Source organism: Glycine soja, chromosome 10 (genome assembly GCF_004193775.1).
Source record: "Glycine soja cultivar W05 chromosome 10, ASM419377v2, whole genome shotgun sequence".
In the NCBI taxonomy this organism is placed as follows: domain Eukaryota; kingdom Viridiplantae; phylum Streptophyta; class Magnoliopsida; order Fabales; family Fabaceae; genus Glycine; species Glycine soja.
In genome coordinates this window covers 42,450,869-42,465,847 of record NC_041011.1, presented here as the reverse complement: position 1 = coordinate 42,465,847, position 14,979 = coordinate 42,450,869, and the positions used below count along the sequence as shown (strand labels likewise).

Below are 14,979 nucleotides of genomic sequence, written 5' to 3'. Positions count from 1 at the left end.
AAATATATAAGTATTTTAATTTTGAAATGAGAAGAGCTAGCACATTTTTTTTAAGGACATACCCGCATCTTAAACTTATAAATACTTTAAAAGTTAGCTTCCCCAATTTATTGAAAGGAATATTAGAACGTTCTTACATAATGAGAAAGGAAATGATAATTTTTATTTACTATAAAATTTAAAACGCACATTCTGACATCATGCCCTACAATTCTATATTACCTAGTTATTTCTTGGACTATCGCAATACATCGTTTTTTTTTTTGTGTGTCTTATATTAGGTTGATTTGCATCATTCCCCCACTAAGAAACGTGCCTTAGATGAAGTTGCTGATTAATGGAAATTAATATAAACTAACGTACGTGGATCTGATTCACTCGACCTCAAGTGGTTTATACCTCATTAAGTTCAAATCAAACCTCATTGAAAATAGTAAATCAAGCAAACCTCATTAACTAGAGAATATTAATTTTCAAATAAACCAAATGGCGCAAACATTCTGGTGTTACTTTTTCCAATCCTTTGAGCTAGCCTTTTTTATTTATTTATCAAAATGATATAATTTTTTCAATTAGTTACTAAAATAGGTAGATTCTTAAAAAAATATAAAAATGGATAAATCATTTTTTGAAAGACAATTTCATGTATAAAGAAATCATGTTTCAAAACACAACTTTTCTTTTTCAAGTTTAAAATAAAACAATTATAATGATTAAAAATGATCATAAATTATTTTTTTAGCCGCCACAATGAGAGGTTTGTATGTTATTTACTTAGTAAAAAAAGTCGCCACAATGAAAACATGGCAAAAAAAAAAATATAAAAAATGAAGAAATTATTAAAAGGCTATTTACTTAAAGATTATAGTTAATTATTGTTAATATATAAGTTTATCTTCGTGTACGTAACTTTAAACAGGTCCTTTTTATAACTTTAATTAACCAACTTAGATTCGTCTTCGTGTGCGTAACTCTTGATATGTATTCCTAATTCTACAACCAAAAAAGAGAAAAAAAAAAAACCTTTGCGCGTAATTAATTATTTATATTCATAATCAAATGGCAATAACTTAAGCTCCATTAGTAGCGCTACCACTCAGTAACCATGAGCATTAGAAAAGTTTAGTTCTCAGCATCTTTTTGCCATTTCATTGTTCCACTTCCGAGAAATTAATAATTGTGCATGGTTTATTATATTATTTTCGGCACTCAAATAATTATTCTGAAATTTTTTTTAATTAATAATAAATATATTTCAATTATAATTTCCCCTAGCTATCTGGCATATATTATATATACTAAATAAAAAAAAAATCGTGGTTTCTGCAACACCGTGTCTACAAAAAAAATGATCCCCACTCACGTCATTTTCCTTTATAAATGCAACATCTTAGTCCAAAACTGACCAAACTTGTATTCTGGTAGGAGAAAGAATCTGCAAAGGGTCATTGCGTAGAGAAGCTAGCTAGCACTGAAGCACACACATACACAACACGAGAGTACGTGAATTGAAGAAAATAATTAAGAAGCATGGAATGGAAGAAATATTATTTGGATGTGGTGCTGGTACCATTGGGATTTCTGATAACCATTGGTTATCACGTTTGGTTGTGGCATAAGGTTCGAACACAGCCTTCTTCCACCATAATCGGAATCAATACTCATGGAAGACGCTCCTGGGTCCCTGCCATGTTGAAGGTATTGATCTCTTGTCCATCAAAACATTAACAAAAAAATTAATATTATAATTTGATTGTTTCTTTTCTCATTAACTATTTAATTTCTTTTGGTGAAGGCATGGATATGATGGAGCTAACTATTCCTAATTCTACAACTGGATATATCCCATGTTCATATGAATTATCATATATACTAATTAATAATCTCTCCATATATATCTTTTTGAATATTTCGAGTATTAAATAGAAGCTAAGTAGTCAATTTCTAAATTAAACTTTTAAACTACTCTGTTTTTTGTCCTTGTTGAAGAGTTTATTTGTTTCTGATTGGAGCCAAATATTGAAACCATTATTAATCTTATTGGATCGTATACGTACGCAGCATGAATCTTGTACTAGTAGTGGATCTGGGGGTATTGATATGACCAAACGACTTTTATTTATGATCTACCTCTGTCTTACATTTTTTTAGCGATAAAATTTGATATCATCGATCTGTTGTTGCCAATCAAAACCGCACTCTTCACTGGCTATGTCGCTATAAATTAATAAAGTTTTGTGAAAAAGTATATTTGCAAGTTAAACGTAATGTGTCCTTGGAATATTTTGGTCTAGAATATAATTGACTGTTCGGATAATTAGAAAATAGTTTTCAAATTTGTTTAACGTAAGTTATCTTGGGTTAATCTTTCCAAGTAAGAATTTTAAGCTTGCAAATAAGGTTACCGAGAACTTTATATCTTTTATTCGATTTTACTGACGTTGTTTGTATTTGTAATTTTTTTATTATTATATAACATATTAAGTTAGAACTTATATATATATATATATATATATATATATATATATATATATATATATATATATGAAGGATTATGAACTTGGTTATTGTTGTTCTAATTATATTATATAAGTTGTCATGTTCTGATTGTATTTGTATTAATTTGCAATATTTTCTCATTTTGTTGATTTTAATTCATTAATATTACACTTTGAAGTACTCACAATTTTTGCTTAAATACTTCTTGGAATATTTATTTATACTTAGTTATTATATTTTATTTTATATTTAAATTATACTCCAACGTTTATTTCTTTAGTTTTGTGTTTTAAATATTTTTAGATAAAAGAATTTATTTAATGTGTAAAATGTGTTTTAAGTTCCTTAGTTTTCGGTTAAAATTGGTTATAGTTTTTACACTCTAAAAACCATGATTTTGATTATATTTTTTTGTAATTGATAAATTTTATCCCTCATCTTAGTTCTTAAGTTTAGTAAAGAAAGACAAAATTTAACAATTACAAAAAGTACAAGAACCAAAATCATTATATAATGACTAAAATTAATTTTGATAAAAAATTGAGACACAGGTAAAATACCTTTTATCCTTATTTGATTCAACGCATTGCTAATTGTTTTTTTTCAATTCCAAAGTTGAAATGTTCCAACAAAATATATAATTACTTTAAGAATAATTTAACTGAGTTAGGTCCAAATGCCAAGCAAGCTTCCACTTCAAGCTTGAGGGGTTGGAGGGAAGAGAGACTTTATGAATATTTTGCGTATGCTTAAAATTACTTTTAAAATCGGCCAGAGTGAAAGGGTTAAGGTAAAATTAACAATAATTAATCAAACAGGACCAGGTTCTAAGATATTGCTTTAGTAAATGGATTCCAGGGCCCTGTCTTTGCCGTGATGTTTATCAGTTTAGAATCTTTAAATGACAAACATACAGATATGAATATTCGAGAGAATCTGCATAAAACTGGCTGCCCTAGGATTTGGGATTTTTTTATGAGAATGGCCCATCACTTTCATATAAAAGTGGGTTAGTAACTTCATATAAAATAAAGTAGGGTTAACGACAGCGCATTTTGTTTCTGTGGTCTCGTGTTGATTACAAGCAAAATGATTTAAAGAAAAGATGTCATTCACGTTTCTCACCACAATCTCCACGACGCAAAGTGGATCGCCCTTTTTGAAGACTTAATTGTCCTGAGGAATATGAGTTTGTGCTTTAATTAATTAGATCTTAAGCAGTAGTACTATTTTTCTTTGTAGGTTAATTAATTAAAACCATGTGTTCGGCACAAGCATGGCTACTTTTTTCTTTGAGGAAAGCGTGCATGGATATATACTTATAATCAACATATACCGCATAAATATTTGGTAAAAGAAAGGAAATGTGCTTGATTTTAAAACTCAAAAAAATTATATTAGCTAGGTGCCGCTGAATCCGTTTTGTTTTTCTTCTCATCAAGCATGCTTCAAATATATAAGGTTATAGTCCACATAATACACATGACCTAAACCTGTAGATGTTGTGATGAATATGTAACTTAGTTTCTATATCCCATATACCGTAACTTAATTACAATATATTATTATTCAATTATAAATTATTATTTATAAAATTGTTGATTTTAATAATAATTATTTTAAAAATTATATCTAAAATGATTTCTAATTGATTAAGTGTATGAATATAAAATAAGAGGTGTTGTTGAACAGCATGAGTTATAAACCTTTGGTTCTTATTATATTTCTATATATATATATAAAAGTGTATGAATATAAATGGATCATGGATAATTAAGACAGAGCAATATTTTGTTCATGGCAGGACATTGAAAAGAAGAACATCCTAGCAGTGCAAACTCTTCGTAACATGATAATGGGATCAACTCTCATGGCCACAACTTCCATTCTCCTCTCTGCAGGCTTGGCAGCTGTGATAAGCAGCACTTACAGCGTTAAGAAGCCTCTGAATGACGCTATATATGGAGCCCACAGTGAATTCATGGTAGCACTTAAATACGTGACACTCTTAACCATATTCTTATTCTCATTTTTCTGTCACACCCTGTCGATTAGGTTTTTCAATCAAGTGAGCATCCTCATTTGCACACCACAAGATGTCATGTCCTCCTCAATAGTAGTGACCCCTCAATATTTGACTGAGCTTTTGGAGAAGGGAACCATTCTGAGCACTGTTGGCAACAGGCTTTTCTACTCAGCACTCCCTCTTCTGCTTTGGATCTTTGGGCCTGTGTTGGTTTTCTTGTCTTCTGTGGCAATGTTACCGATTCTTTATAACCTAGACTTTGTTTGTGGGAATAATAATGGGAAGGGAAAGATCGTCAAGAATGACAAAGGGGAGGACTATGTTTGATCTGTGTTGAGCTAATTATTAGATCAAAACATTAAACAGATAAGGTAATTAATATGTTTATATAGGTCTTTAATTAGGTGTGCTTCAGTTACAACTTTAAAGTCGTAAAGTTGTTGTATTTTACTGGCACAGCAGCCATGTACATGCTGAAGCGTTTCATGAAATAATAATTCAACTAGCTTTTCTAACGTAGCTTTCATTGTGCATGATTAACATTATTAACCCTTTAGCTGTAACCTGACGGAAGCTTTATCTTATGGCACTAAAAAAAGACTAGCTAGCACTACTCATTCAATATTTTTTTTTTATAATATTTTTTCTTCTTCTTTATCGCTCTTTATTACTACATTATTCACCTTATCTCACATACTTTTCTCTCCTGGCCTCTTTCGTAGTGGAAATTTGTTGTATAAAAATGATTTTTCACTAAAATAACAATAATAATGTTAGATACAAGCTATACCAACCCTGCAGTTTTGTTCCTTAACTTGTCCGGACTAGTTGCCAGATTAATAAGGGCTGGTTAACGTGAACCACAAGTTTAGATCACCAAATCTTTGTTTAAGAGAATGAATGTTCCGATCTAAGCTTTATTATTACACGTTCATTACTTTTCATAAACAAATAAAACTTTAATAAATGTGCGTGTAGTTCCACCAAATAGGATTTGGAAAAATAGACAATTCTTTCCAGAATCTTTTTATATATAAAATTAAAAGCTATACATAAGAACATAAATAAAAATGAAGTTGTGATTTAAATATGTTTTTTTGTCTTTAAATCTATGTAATTGGTAGCTTAAACCTGTACAGCTAAAAAGTAATTACATAAAACATATAAGAATTATTACTAAGGTTATAACATAAAATCAGGCCTTGGTCAAATATAAATCTATGTAATTGGTAGCTTAATTAAACCTGTACAACTAAACAAATGCTGATATAGGTTGCACACAACTCTATTTTTTTTTTTTTACATTTTATTTTCTTCATTTGTTTTACATCTTTCACTGCTTTTTTTTTTTTTTGGGCTTTGAGATTACTGTTATTTCTGATGCATGTACTGAGTTATAGGATGGTATCCCAGTTGTTGGTTCCCTTCATCAACCTAACTCGTGTATAATGCTCCTTGTATTTACTGGTACAGTGGTACTGCTGGTACCTTTCTATCATCTAATATATATATACTCTTTCTTTGGCTTATAAAATAAATCATACTACTTAATTATTACATTTATTACTTTTTCTTAATTCTCTCTTTATCTCTCGCTCCTTTTTAATAATTATATACACGCTATACGTAGTTTCGAAACATAATTTATTCAAGTTGCACACTTGCAATTAACAGTGAGGGGAATATTTATTTCCACAGTATCTAGCTAGTTTGTGCATTATTGGCTGGTTGGGTTATATGCAATAGATCCCACCTGAATTCTGAGGCAAGGTTGGAAGATGACGAGAACTATTGGCACTTAAGCTAGCCGAGATTTGCAAGGTTCAGTTTTGAAAAAACCAGATGAAATCTCAGCTTTTGTTTTATTTTAATATTTAATAATTAACTGACGTTCTCTAAGATTTTGTGAGATAACACAAAATTCTCCTATATTTTCCACCCATCCATTAACCCAGTAACAAATCCAAAAAAATTATGTTATGGGAACAATACTCATATATGTTTCATAAATTTGTGGGGGATATAACTCATAATATACATTGATTTTTTATACTACATTTTAAATTACGGACATGGACAGATGTACGTTGGTGACTATGGAATAATTGTTCCACAAAGAAAATTGTTTACTTGAATATATTAAATAATTATTATTTTTGTTTTCATACATGTTGTTTTCATAAAATTTATTTTTAAAAAAGAATATAAAAAATTATAAAAGATAAAAGAAAAAATAAATTGATACTAATTTTACTCTTTTAAATGTGTAAAAGCTTAAATATTTTAATTTTTTATTATAAGATTGTGTATTTTTATAAAAGCTTATAATACTTTTTCTCTATGAAAATACTATAAACTATTTCATTAAAAAAAATATGGATCCGTCATTAAGGAATAATTTATGGTTACACATGTATATTACGTTAAGAAAAATTTTAAAGTTAGTTTGAGCAAATGCTTCCAAAGGCCACAACGTAGATCCATCCCTTCATTAACTCCTATGATTCTTTGAAAAATATTACTATAACATCTTTCTACATTACATTAATTTATTTAATTATTTAAAAATATTACATTGTGTCCTCCTGTAAAATTGCCATAAACATTAAAAAAAGAAAAACAGAAGGAGTCTATACAATCTCACAAAATTTCAAGGAATATCAGTCTAATTTTCTCAAATTTCAATATATCAAAGATAGGAACATCTATGATGATTGGTGAGATTTTTAAACTGGACATTCCAATTTTTTCCAACCCGTGCCCAATGCATTAAGGATGAGAACTACCATGGTGAAAATGTTTATTACTGCATTTATTCTTATAAGAAACAATATATATAATAGTATATCAAGATGAATAAAAATAGTTAAGTTAGTTAATTTTAGTTAATAATATTAAAACAAAATTTAATCTAAAAATACTAGTAGAATTAAATGATTTAAGTGATAGTTATTATTTAATGACATTACTCATATATTTTAAGAAATATTTTTTCTTTTTTTTATCCGTGGGAAATATATTTCTTTCAATCAATGAGTATATATATGACTTATATTGTTAATAAATTAATAATACTTTTACTTTCATTGGAAATGAATGAATATTTCATTAATAGATTTCACAGTATAAAATAAAATTAAAAAGTGATACAATTGAAAGAAGTACTATATTTCTTATAATTAAGAAAAAAATTCATATTTGTTTCTTTTATAAAGGATCAAAGATTATATTATCTTAATTTATTTTCTAAGTGTCAGATTTTTAAAAGATTTTGTTTTCTATTTTTCATTTTAAAAGTTTAATACAATATTAATTATTTTTTACTATCAATTATATGTACCCTTATTTCATGCATTTTTCAATTACTTTATATCTTTATCATGAAATTAAAGAAAAAGTGAAGAATAATAAATGATAAAAATTAATTATGATAAATAAATAATATAATAAAAATATTTTTTTAACAAAATTATTGTATCTTTTTTTTTTTTTTTTTAATTTTATGTTACAAACTTAAACACTTCAAATAGAACCAAGTAACAATATTTTTTGTAGTACTTAGAATGTTGGTTCCAGGCTTTCAACATAAAAAAGGGCTTTTAGTTGTATACTGTTTGTGTTTTGTTAATGACACCCCATATTTGTCTATGTATACACCCTTTCGGGTATTTGTGACAAAAATACCTTCTACAAAAACACGTATTTGTTGTTCACCACACAAAATGAAAAGGTGAGATCAAAAATACTTTTTTCATATTTTGTGTGGTGAATTTTGAAAATAAATTATGCACATACATGGATGTCATTGTCAATTCAAATACAAAATAAGTCTATCATAATATGAAACAATAAAAAATACAATATAGTGAAACAAACTAGTAGCAATCACGAGACTCACTTATCTATAATTTTTGTCATGGTTAAGTCAAATTAGTGACGGTCTCGTCTTTGGAACTAGTCGTTGACTTTGGCTGACTCAAACTTGTCATGATCTGGTTGATGAATTTTGGTTGATGCGAGCAAGCTATGATCTCATCATTGGATCTAACTGGTGCAACATATAACTCAATAGGCAACACTATGATATTGGGCGAAGATGGAGAATATATATGCTACATCTTTTTCGTTTTAAAGTTTTTGGAATTCGTATTCAACACTATCATGCCTTGTGAGTATAGGGTGTTGATAAATAACATCACCCTCCTTTTTGGTACATTCAACTCAACCTTTCCATATTATTTTTCTTCAAGGCATCAATTGTGATGCACACTTTTATTTATCCTAAATGATTTTGGGAATCACATTGCAAACATGACCCATTTAGAAGTTCTTGTAATACACAGAAATAAGGTGAGGTCTTGGCATTGGTTTAGCTCAAAGGTTGAAAATGTTTCTTTTCCCTTTTCATAATGGTGTATGAAGACTTATTGTCATGTATTCAAAATATTCAGGTTGATGTATATGGTTCAAGTACCTCCTTGTACTCAATTTTAATAAATTTCTTTTGTTTATATAAAAAAAATGACTTGAGAAGGTCATGTTTTCATATCGAGAGGGTTAACAACACACCATTTTTAACATATACTTTATTATTAGTTATAATTTATTAAAAATTATAAAAGTAAAAAATAATCAACAAGCAAAAAGTAAAAACCTAATTTCTATAATAATTTCAGTCAACATATATAATAAAACATGGGTATTTGTTACTAGCATTTCTCTTTTCCTGTAGATGCCCATGGTGTGTAGTGTGAACTATGCAAGCCGCAAAATATTCAGTGCTTTCTTATATCTCTTCTCCATCTTATAAGAAACAAACATATTCTCAGACCAAACAAAACCACCGAAAGCAGGTCATGTGAAGTATGGGCTACTAGATATGAGAATTTTGGTGCATTTGAAAGTGTTCTGATATTAGATTCAAACTATATATAATAAGGGACAAACATATGCGGTGCGGTGAGGGGAATGAATAATGATGGTTGAGAAGTAGTAGTATTATTGAGATAACCCGATGATAACTATAGTTATATATGGTCCAGTGTTATGGTGATGATGGATGCTACCTCAGACTTTTTTGAGCACTATGAAAAGCGTGAAAGCACTTGGGCCACAAAGTAGATATGCATCAAGAAACAAGGAGACAGAACTTACCTCTCCATCATGGTTGCCCTCAACAAAAGGTATCAAAAACCATCCTAATGGGTCCCCCATTATATATTTTCATTGATGGACGCCTATCATTAAGATCAGAAAAACGTTTGGCTCATATGTTAGATTCCTTGATATTTCCCTTTCTTCTGCAATGTTCCTGCTACAATATTCAATTTTTCATGTATGTCAGTAAACATTGTAATTGCTAATTGGCCGTAGTGGATTCAACTTGCGTGTAAGAATTTGTACAACATTTCAAGTTGCATGACCAGACCACTTGGTATATAACTATATATTAGAGATTTTGAGAGTTATCAATATTGGAGACATGTTAGGTCCCGATTGTGGAGAAACTTACAAAATAATTTAATCATACTTTGGTGAGGACAGTACTTGGACTCTATCAATTAATGGTGATGACAAGTTAATGTCTAAAAGTTGATCAAATCTGAAAGATTAACTTATTAGGCGAGGCATGTATCATAAAGGCCCCCTAAAGCTAAAACCAATAATCACGAGTCTAAATGGTTTAAATATGTCTAGCAGACATTAAATCAACATAGACAAGAGGGGAAACATATGGCCTATAACCTTTGGTTATTTAATTGTACTATTCTATTTCTTGTCTTTTGCTTTTCAAGAAATTTGCACGCAGGACATGAAAACTTTGTGGACTAATATTTAGGTCAAAATGATGGCTTTCTCCTAACCTCCATACAACAATGTTTAGGAACTCAATATGAGCTCAAAGTTTTGCATGGAGATCAAATTAACATTCTAATTAAGCATATTTAAGGAGCAGGGACGGGAATAGGTATATATAGCTAGCTTTGAGAAGAAACAGAAGAGGGGTGTGTGTGTGTGTTGCAAACGCTTTCCTGACGTAGACATTAGTCAAACACATTATTGGACATGTTTAGTACTAGTTAATTAACATATATAAAAAGTGAAAATTCGTGACACATTGATTAACTAGCTAGGGAACATGTTCTAGACACGTCCATATGGAGTTCGATTAGAGTAACTTCAAAGAGAAGTTCACTTTGTTGACTTTGCTGTCATTTTAATTTGCTGAGGTGTGTTACAGAATAATTTGTTTTGTTAAAGCAAGTTTAATTAGATATGCTGGCTTTGACTATTACACGTTGTCTCAGTTCTTTCTAAATATACGTACAAGAAGATAGAAGTCATATATAGAACTTTATTACAGCTTCCGCACATTCATACGTGATGTTACCTCGCTTTTCAAAATTAGTATCCTTCAAACTTTGAAGCTTTATATTCCCATAACATAAGCCCATATTTACTTATGATACTTACATAAACAATTTTTCTGACTTTTCTTTGCATGGATGCTTCGTATTATGTACCTGGCATGTTGCAAAAGTAGAGAAGTATTGCTCAATCATGAAACAAATCTCGCTCAAAGGTAATATATGTCTCAATTAATTATTCACGCATACTAGAGAAAGGTTAAATATCATAAAAAAAGAAACATTAAAATAATGTGTTCTCTAAAAAGGTTATCTAAATCTAATTCATTTGCTGCAAACAAGCCTTTTGGTTTAAAGCATAATTAATAAAGAAAAAAAAGTTCAAGCAATGATCCGAAATTGAAATCAAAAGGAAACGTCTTGTCATAAACTTTATCCATAATAAGATTAATTCGCTTAACACAGATTAATGCTTTGTAATACAACAAAGCACTGTTTTTGCATATTATGTCCTACATTATATATGATACTTGTGGCCATGAAATTTAAATGCGATCCACTATTAACCCTCTCACCATCCCTTTATTTTAGGGATTCCAACTTGTCATGGGTCAATATCAAATCGTATGCTCCTATTACTTTTTTCCCATATAGGCACCTAGCAAACAAGAACAAGCTTCATGACAAAAATGGAGATAATATAAATGATCATCTTTATCCACACAAAGGCCAATGAAAGATTCCTATCTTTCTCTTTTCCATAACCTCCTGGATATGGATGACACAAAAAGGTAATAAGTGGGCCCAAAATTTCTTGACTTGGTCCCCTATCTGCTATACTCAATCAAGCAAGTTTTTTGGATGAATTTGGCAATATGGCAATCCAGCGGTGTTGCTTTTTCAGTATGGCTCTTGATTGACAGATAAGGCTACTTGCTACTTTTAGAAGTTAGGTTTATACATAATATACTAGAACCTTATAAATACACATACAACCTTAGTGTGTTAGTTGCATGATTGAATGCAGAAAATGAGCAGCATATAACCACCTAAGAAGAACTTGCACGAAGAGGCAGAGAGTGTAGTGCAGCCAAGGATGACTTGCCGGCATTAGCCAAGTGAATGAGCATCATATATATATATATATATATATATATATATATGACTCATGTTCTTGTCGGCAAGTTGGCCTTGGCTATATTGGACTCTCTTCTTTTCATGTAAGTGCCACAATTAGGCTCAGTCATTGAAGCAGGTAGCAATATTTCCCCTTAGCCAGTATACATATGAGATAAGTGCAATTCTATTGATAATTATTATCTGCTAAATAGCTAAAGTAGTTATAATGCTTATATTGAGTTTAAAAATGTTAACTGTCCCTTTCTTTTATTGTCATTTTCTTTGACCAATCGAAAATTGATTAAAAAGCTACAATATATATATGGTAAGAGCTGAAATTCAAAGTCCGAGTTAACTGCTGATAGAGGAGGAGGTCATATGCATAAAGTTATCAAGGTGTATTTATGTTTTTTGCTGATAGAGGAGGAGGTCATATGCATAAAGTTATCAAGGTGTATTTATGTTTTTTGCTGATAGAAAAGCATATTTAAATGTGAATATTTCCGTACTAATGTGCAAATAATATGCATGCGTGAACATATGTTGAACTTTTTCTACACGAGGAGCCATCCAAAGTGGGCCAAGCATTTATCACTTATCAGTCAGCTTGTGCATTCTGAGCCTCCCAAATCTGTCCATCAATGTAAGTTGTGCAGTCATGTCAATATATAGGTCATAGATTCTATGGATGCTTCAGCGGACTATGGTTCATCCCTACTTGCATATTCAATTATTCATAAACGAACAACACTAAGCAAAATTTCTGTACATGGGGATGGATATGATTCTCGAATTTAATATGAGAAGGTAAATTGAATTCATCTCATCGATCTATTCATAATTTTTAAATATTAGTTTATAGTATATTTTTAAAAATAAAATAAATGATTTTAATGACTAAAATCTCATTCAGTAAAAATATCACTACAGAGAATTTGAACTCAAAGTGGATCGGGTGCAATCACTTTTATACGGATTTACACGTTAAAGCATTTGTGACTGTTGGATGATGATCAGAGGGCACAGATTTCAAATGTGTGTTTTAAGGTTGATTTATCTCAAGACACGATCTTAATCTAAGGATTCTGTTGTGTAAATACTGAAGAAAAAGGGGGGGGGGGGGGGGGGGGGGTCCCGCTACCATGTTTCTTCTTTTTGTTTTGGTTTAGATGTGAGGATAATCCTAGTTAGATTATTATAAATTATAAAATATCATCTTAAAATATTTAATGTAATTATATATTTAAAATTTAAATTCAAAATCTCCGATAAAATTAAAATAATCTCACATTTGACCCACGCATTCGCAAGAACATAATATAAATAAAGCGACCATTTTATCAGGGTCCACACATTGGACGAACCTCAAAGAAAAGCGAAATGGGAAAAAAGATGTGTCTGATATAATGGCTGAATCAGTATGGGCCAAAGAAAAGAAAAGGATTGAAAATGATGGCTAAATTTGTGTCTTCTTAGAGTTTGATAGGTTTTACTTTTTATGCATTGGAAATTAATTTTGTTGATATCATGATATGTAGTTTGAGAAAACTAAATGAAAGAATCGATATGTAAGAGAGTTCTGGTTTAGAGTCTCATGTTGAAACGCAAAGGGAGTCCTCTTGTTGGAAGCTTCATTTGTTTGATACACAAGAAATAACAAGAAAACTTTTCAAAATTGCACATATGTGACCCACTTTATAAAAACGTATTCACTGAAATGGGAAGAAGTTCATGGCTTTTAGTTGTAGCATCTTGAAACTTACCTCTTGAACCACACATAATCAGTTATATGTGGGAGCATAATCGATTACGTGGATCCCACAAATTTCACGAGCTTAATTGGAACTATGTTAAAACTAGTTATTTGGAGAAAGTTATTTGGTGAAAATAGTAAAAAAAGAATTCACATATTGACTGTCTTGAAGTTCTGCAGGTAGATTAACCCAATTTTGTTTACCCTAAGATATTTATACTAGATATAATATAATCTGCCGAGGGTGTAAAAGCATGGATTAATTATAATGTCATATAACAGATTATATTAAAAAAGTATAATCAATATAATTATATGACATATATGTGTTTGTTAAAATATGATACAAATTTCTAGAATAGAAAAGAAGGTCATAGAGAAGCTCATGATTTATGTAGAAGTTAAATATATTGGAAAAGTATAAGAGTATTATTAAGAACAATCTAAAAAGATTTAGGACCTAAGTTGTGATAGAAGATTTACTCACACAATGTTTAGAGAGAATGATGAAGAATGAATGGTATTGAAACTCTATAAATTGGATTACATCAACTCCATATATATATGGAATGAATACACACACAAACTAACACAATTAACACAAGTTAGTTATTAACTAACTTACCTCCAAACCTGACTAACTTTTTGAATTATTAGTTATTCAGTAACTAACACCCCCTTTAATTCAAAAGCTTTTATTTACAGCACCTGATGCTTCCCTCAACTTTACAAATCTATCAATCTTCAAGGCTTTTTGTTAGTATATCAACAACCTGCATCTCTGTCTTGTAGTACACGACTTCAATTCTTCCATGATTGAGTTGCTCTTGAAGAAAATGGAACTTTGTCTCAATGTGTTTGCTTCTGTCATGGGAAACTAGGTTCTTAGCCAAATTGATAATAGACTTGTTATCCACCAATAACTGTATTGACTTTTTCACTTCAATCTTTAATTCCTTCAACACTAAATCAAGCCATATATATTAACAAGTAGCAAAAGACCTTGCTATATACTTAGCTTCACATGTTGAGAGTGCCACCACCGGTTGCTTCTTAGAACACCATGAAATTGGTGCCTCTAAGAACTTTAATATGTAACCTGAAGTGTTATTCTTGTTTGACTTACCACACGAATCAAAGTCAGAATAAACAATCAATTCATTCCCTTGCTGCAATAGCTTGCTAGGAAATAACACACCATACTCGAGTATGCC

The 14,979-nt window shown here is 30.2% G+C and overlaps 1 protein-coding gene across 1 annotated transcript; it reads left to right on the top strand.

Annotated features, from left to right (window-relative positions):
- The first annotated feature begins 1,394 nt into the window (after positions 1-1,394).
- LOC114370415 lies at positions 1,395-5,044 on the top strand. Its single transcript, XM_028327764.1, has 2 exons — positions 1,395-1,698; positions 4,304-5,044. Exons 1-2 carry the CDS (start codon positions 1,531-1,533, stop codon positions 4,850-4,852), a joined length of 717 nt encoding a protein of 238 aa, XP_028183565.1. The 5' UTR covers positions 1,395-1,530; the 3' UTR covers positions 4,853-5,044.
- The last annotated feature ends 9,935 nt before the right edge of the window (positions 5,045-14,979 follow it).

Coding starts and splice junctions, on each gene's coding strand:
- LOC114370415 (XM_028327764.1), top strand. CDS start 1,531: ATGGAATGGAAGAAATATTATTTGGATGTGGTGCTGGTACCATTGGGA. Junction 1,699..4,303: donor GGGTCCCTGCCATGTTGAAG/GTATTGATCTCT, acceptor TGTTCATGGCAG/GACATTGAAAAGAAGAACAT.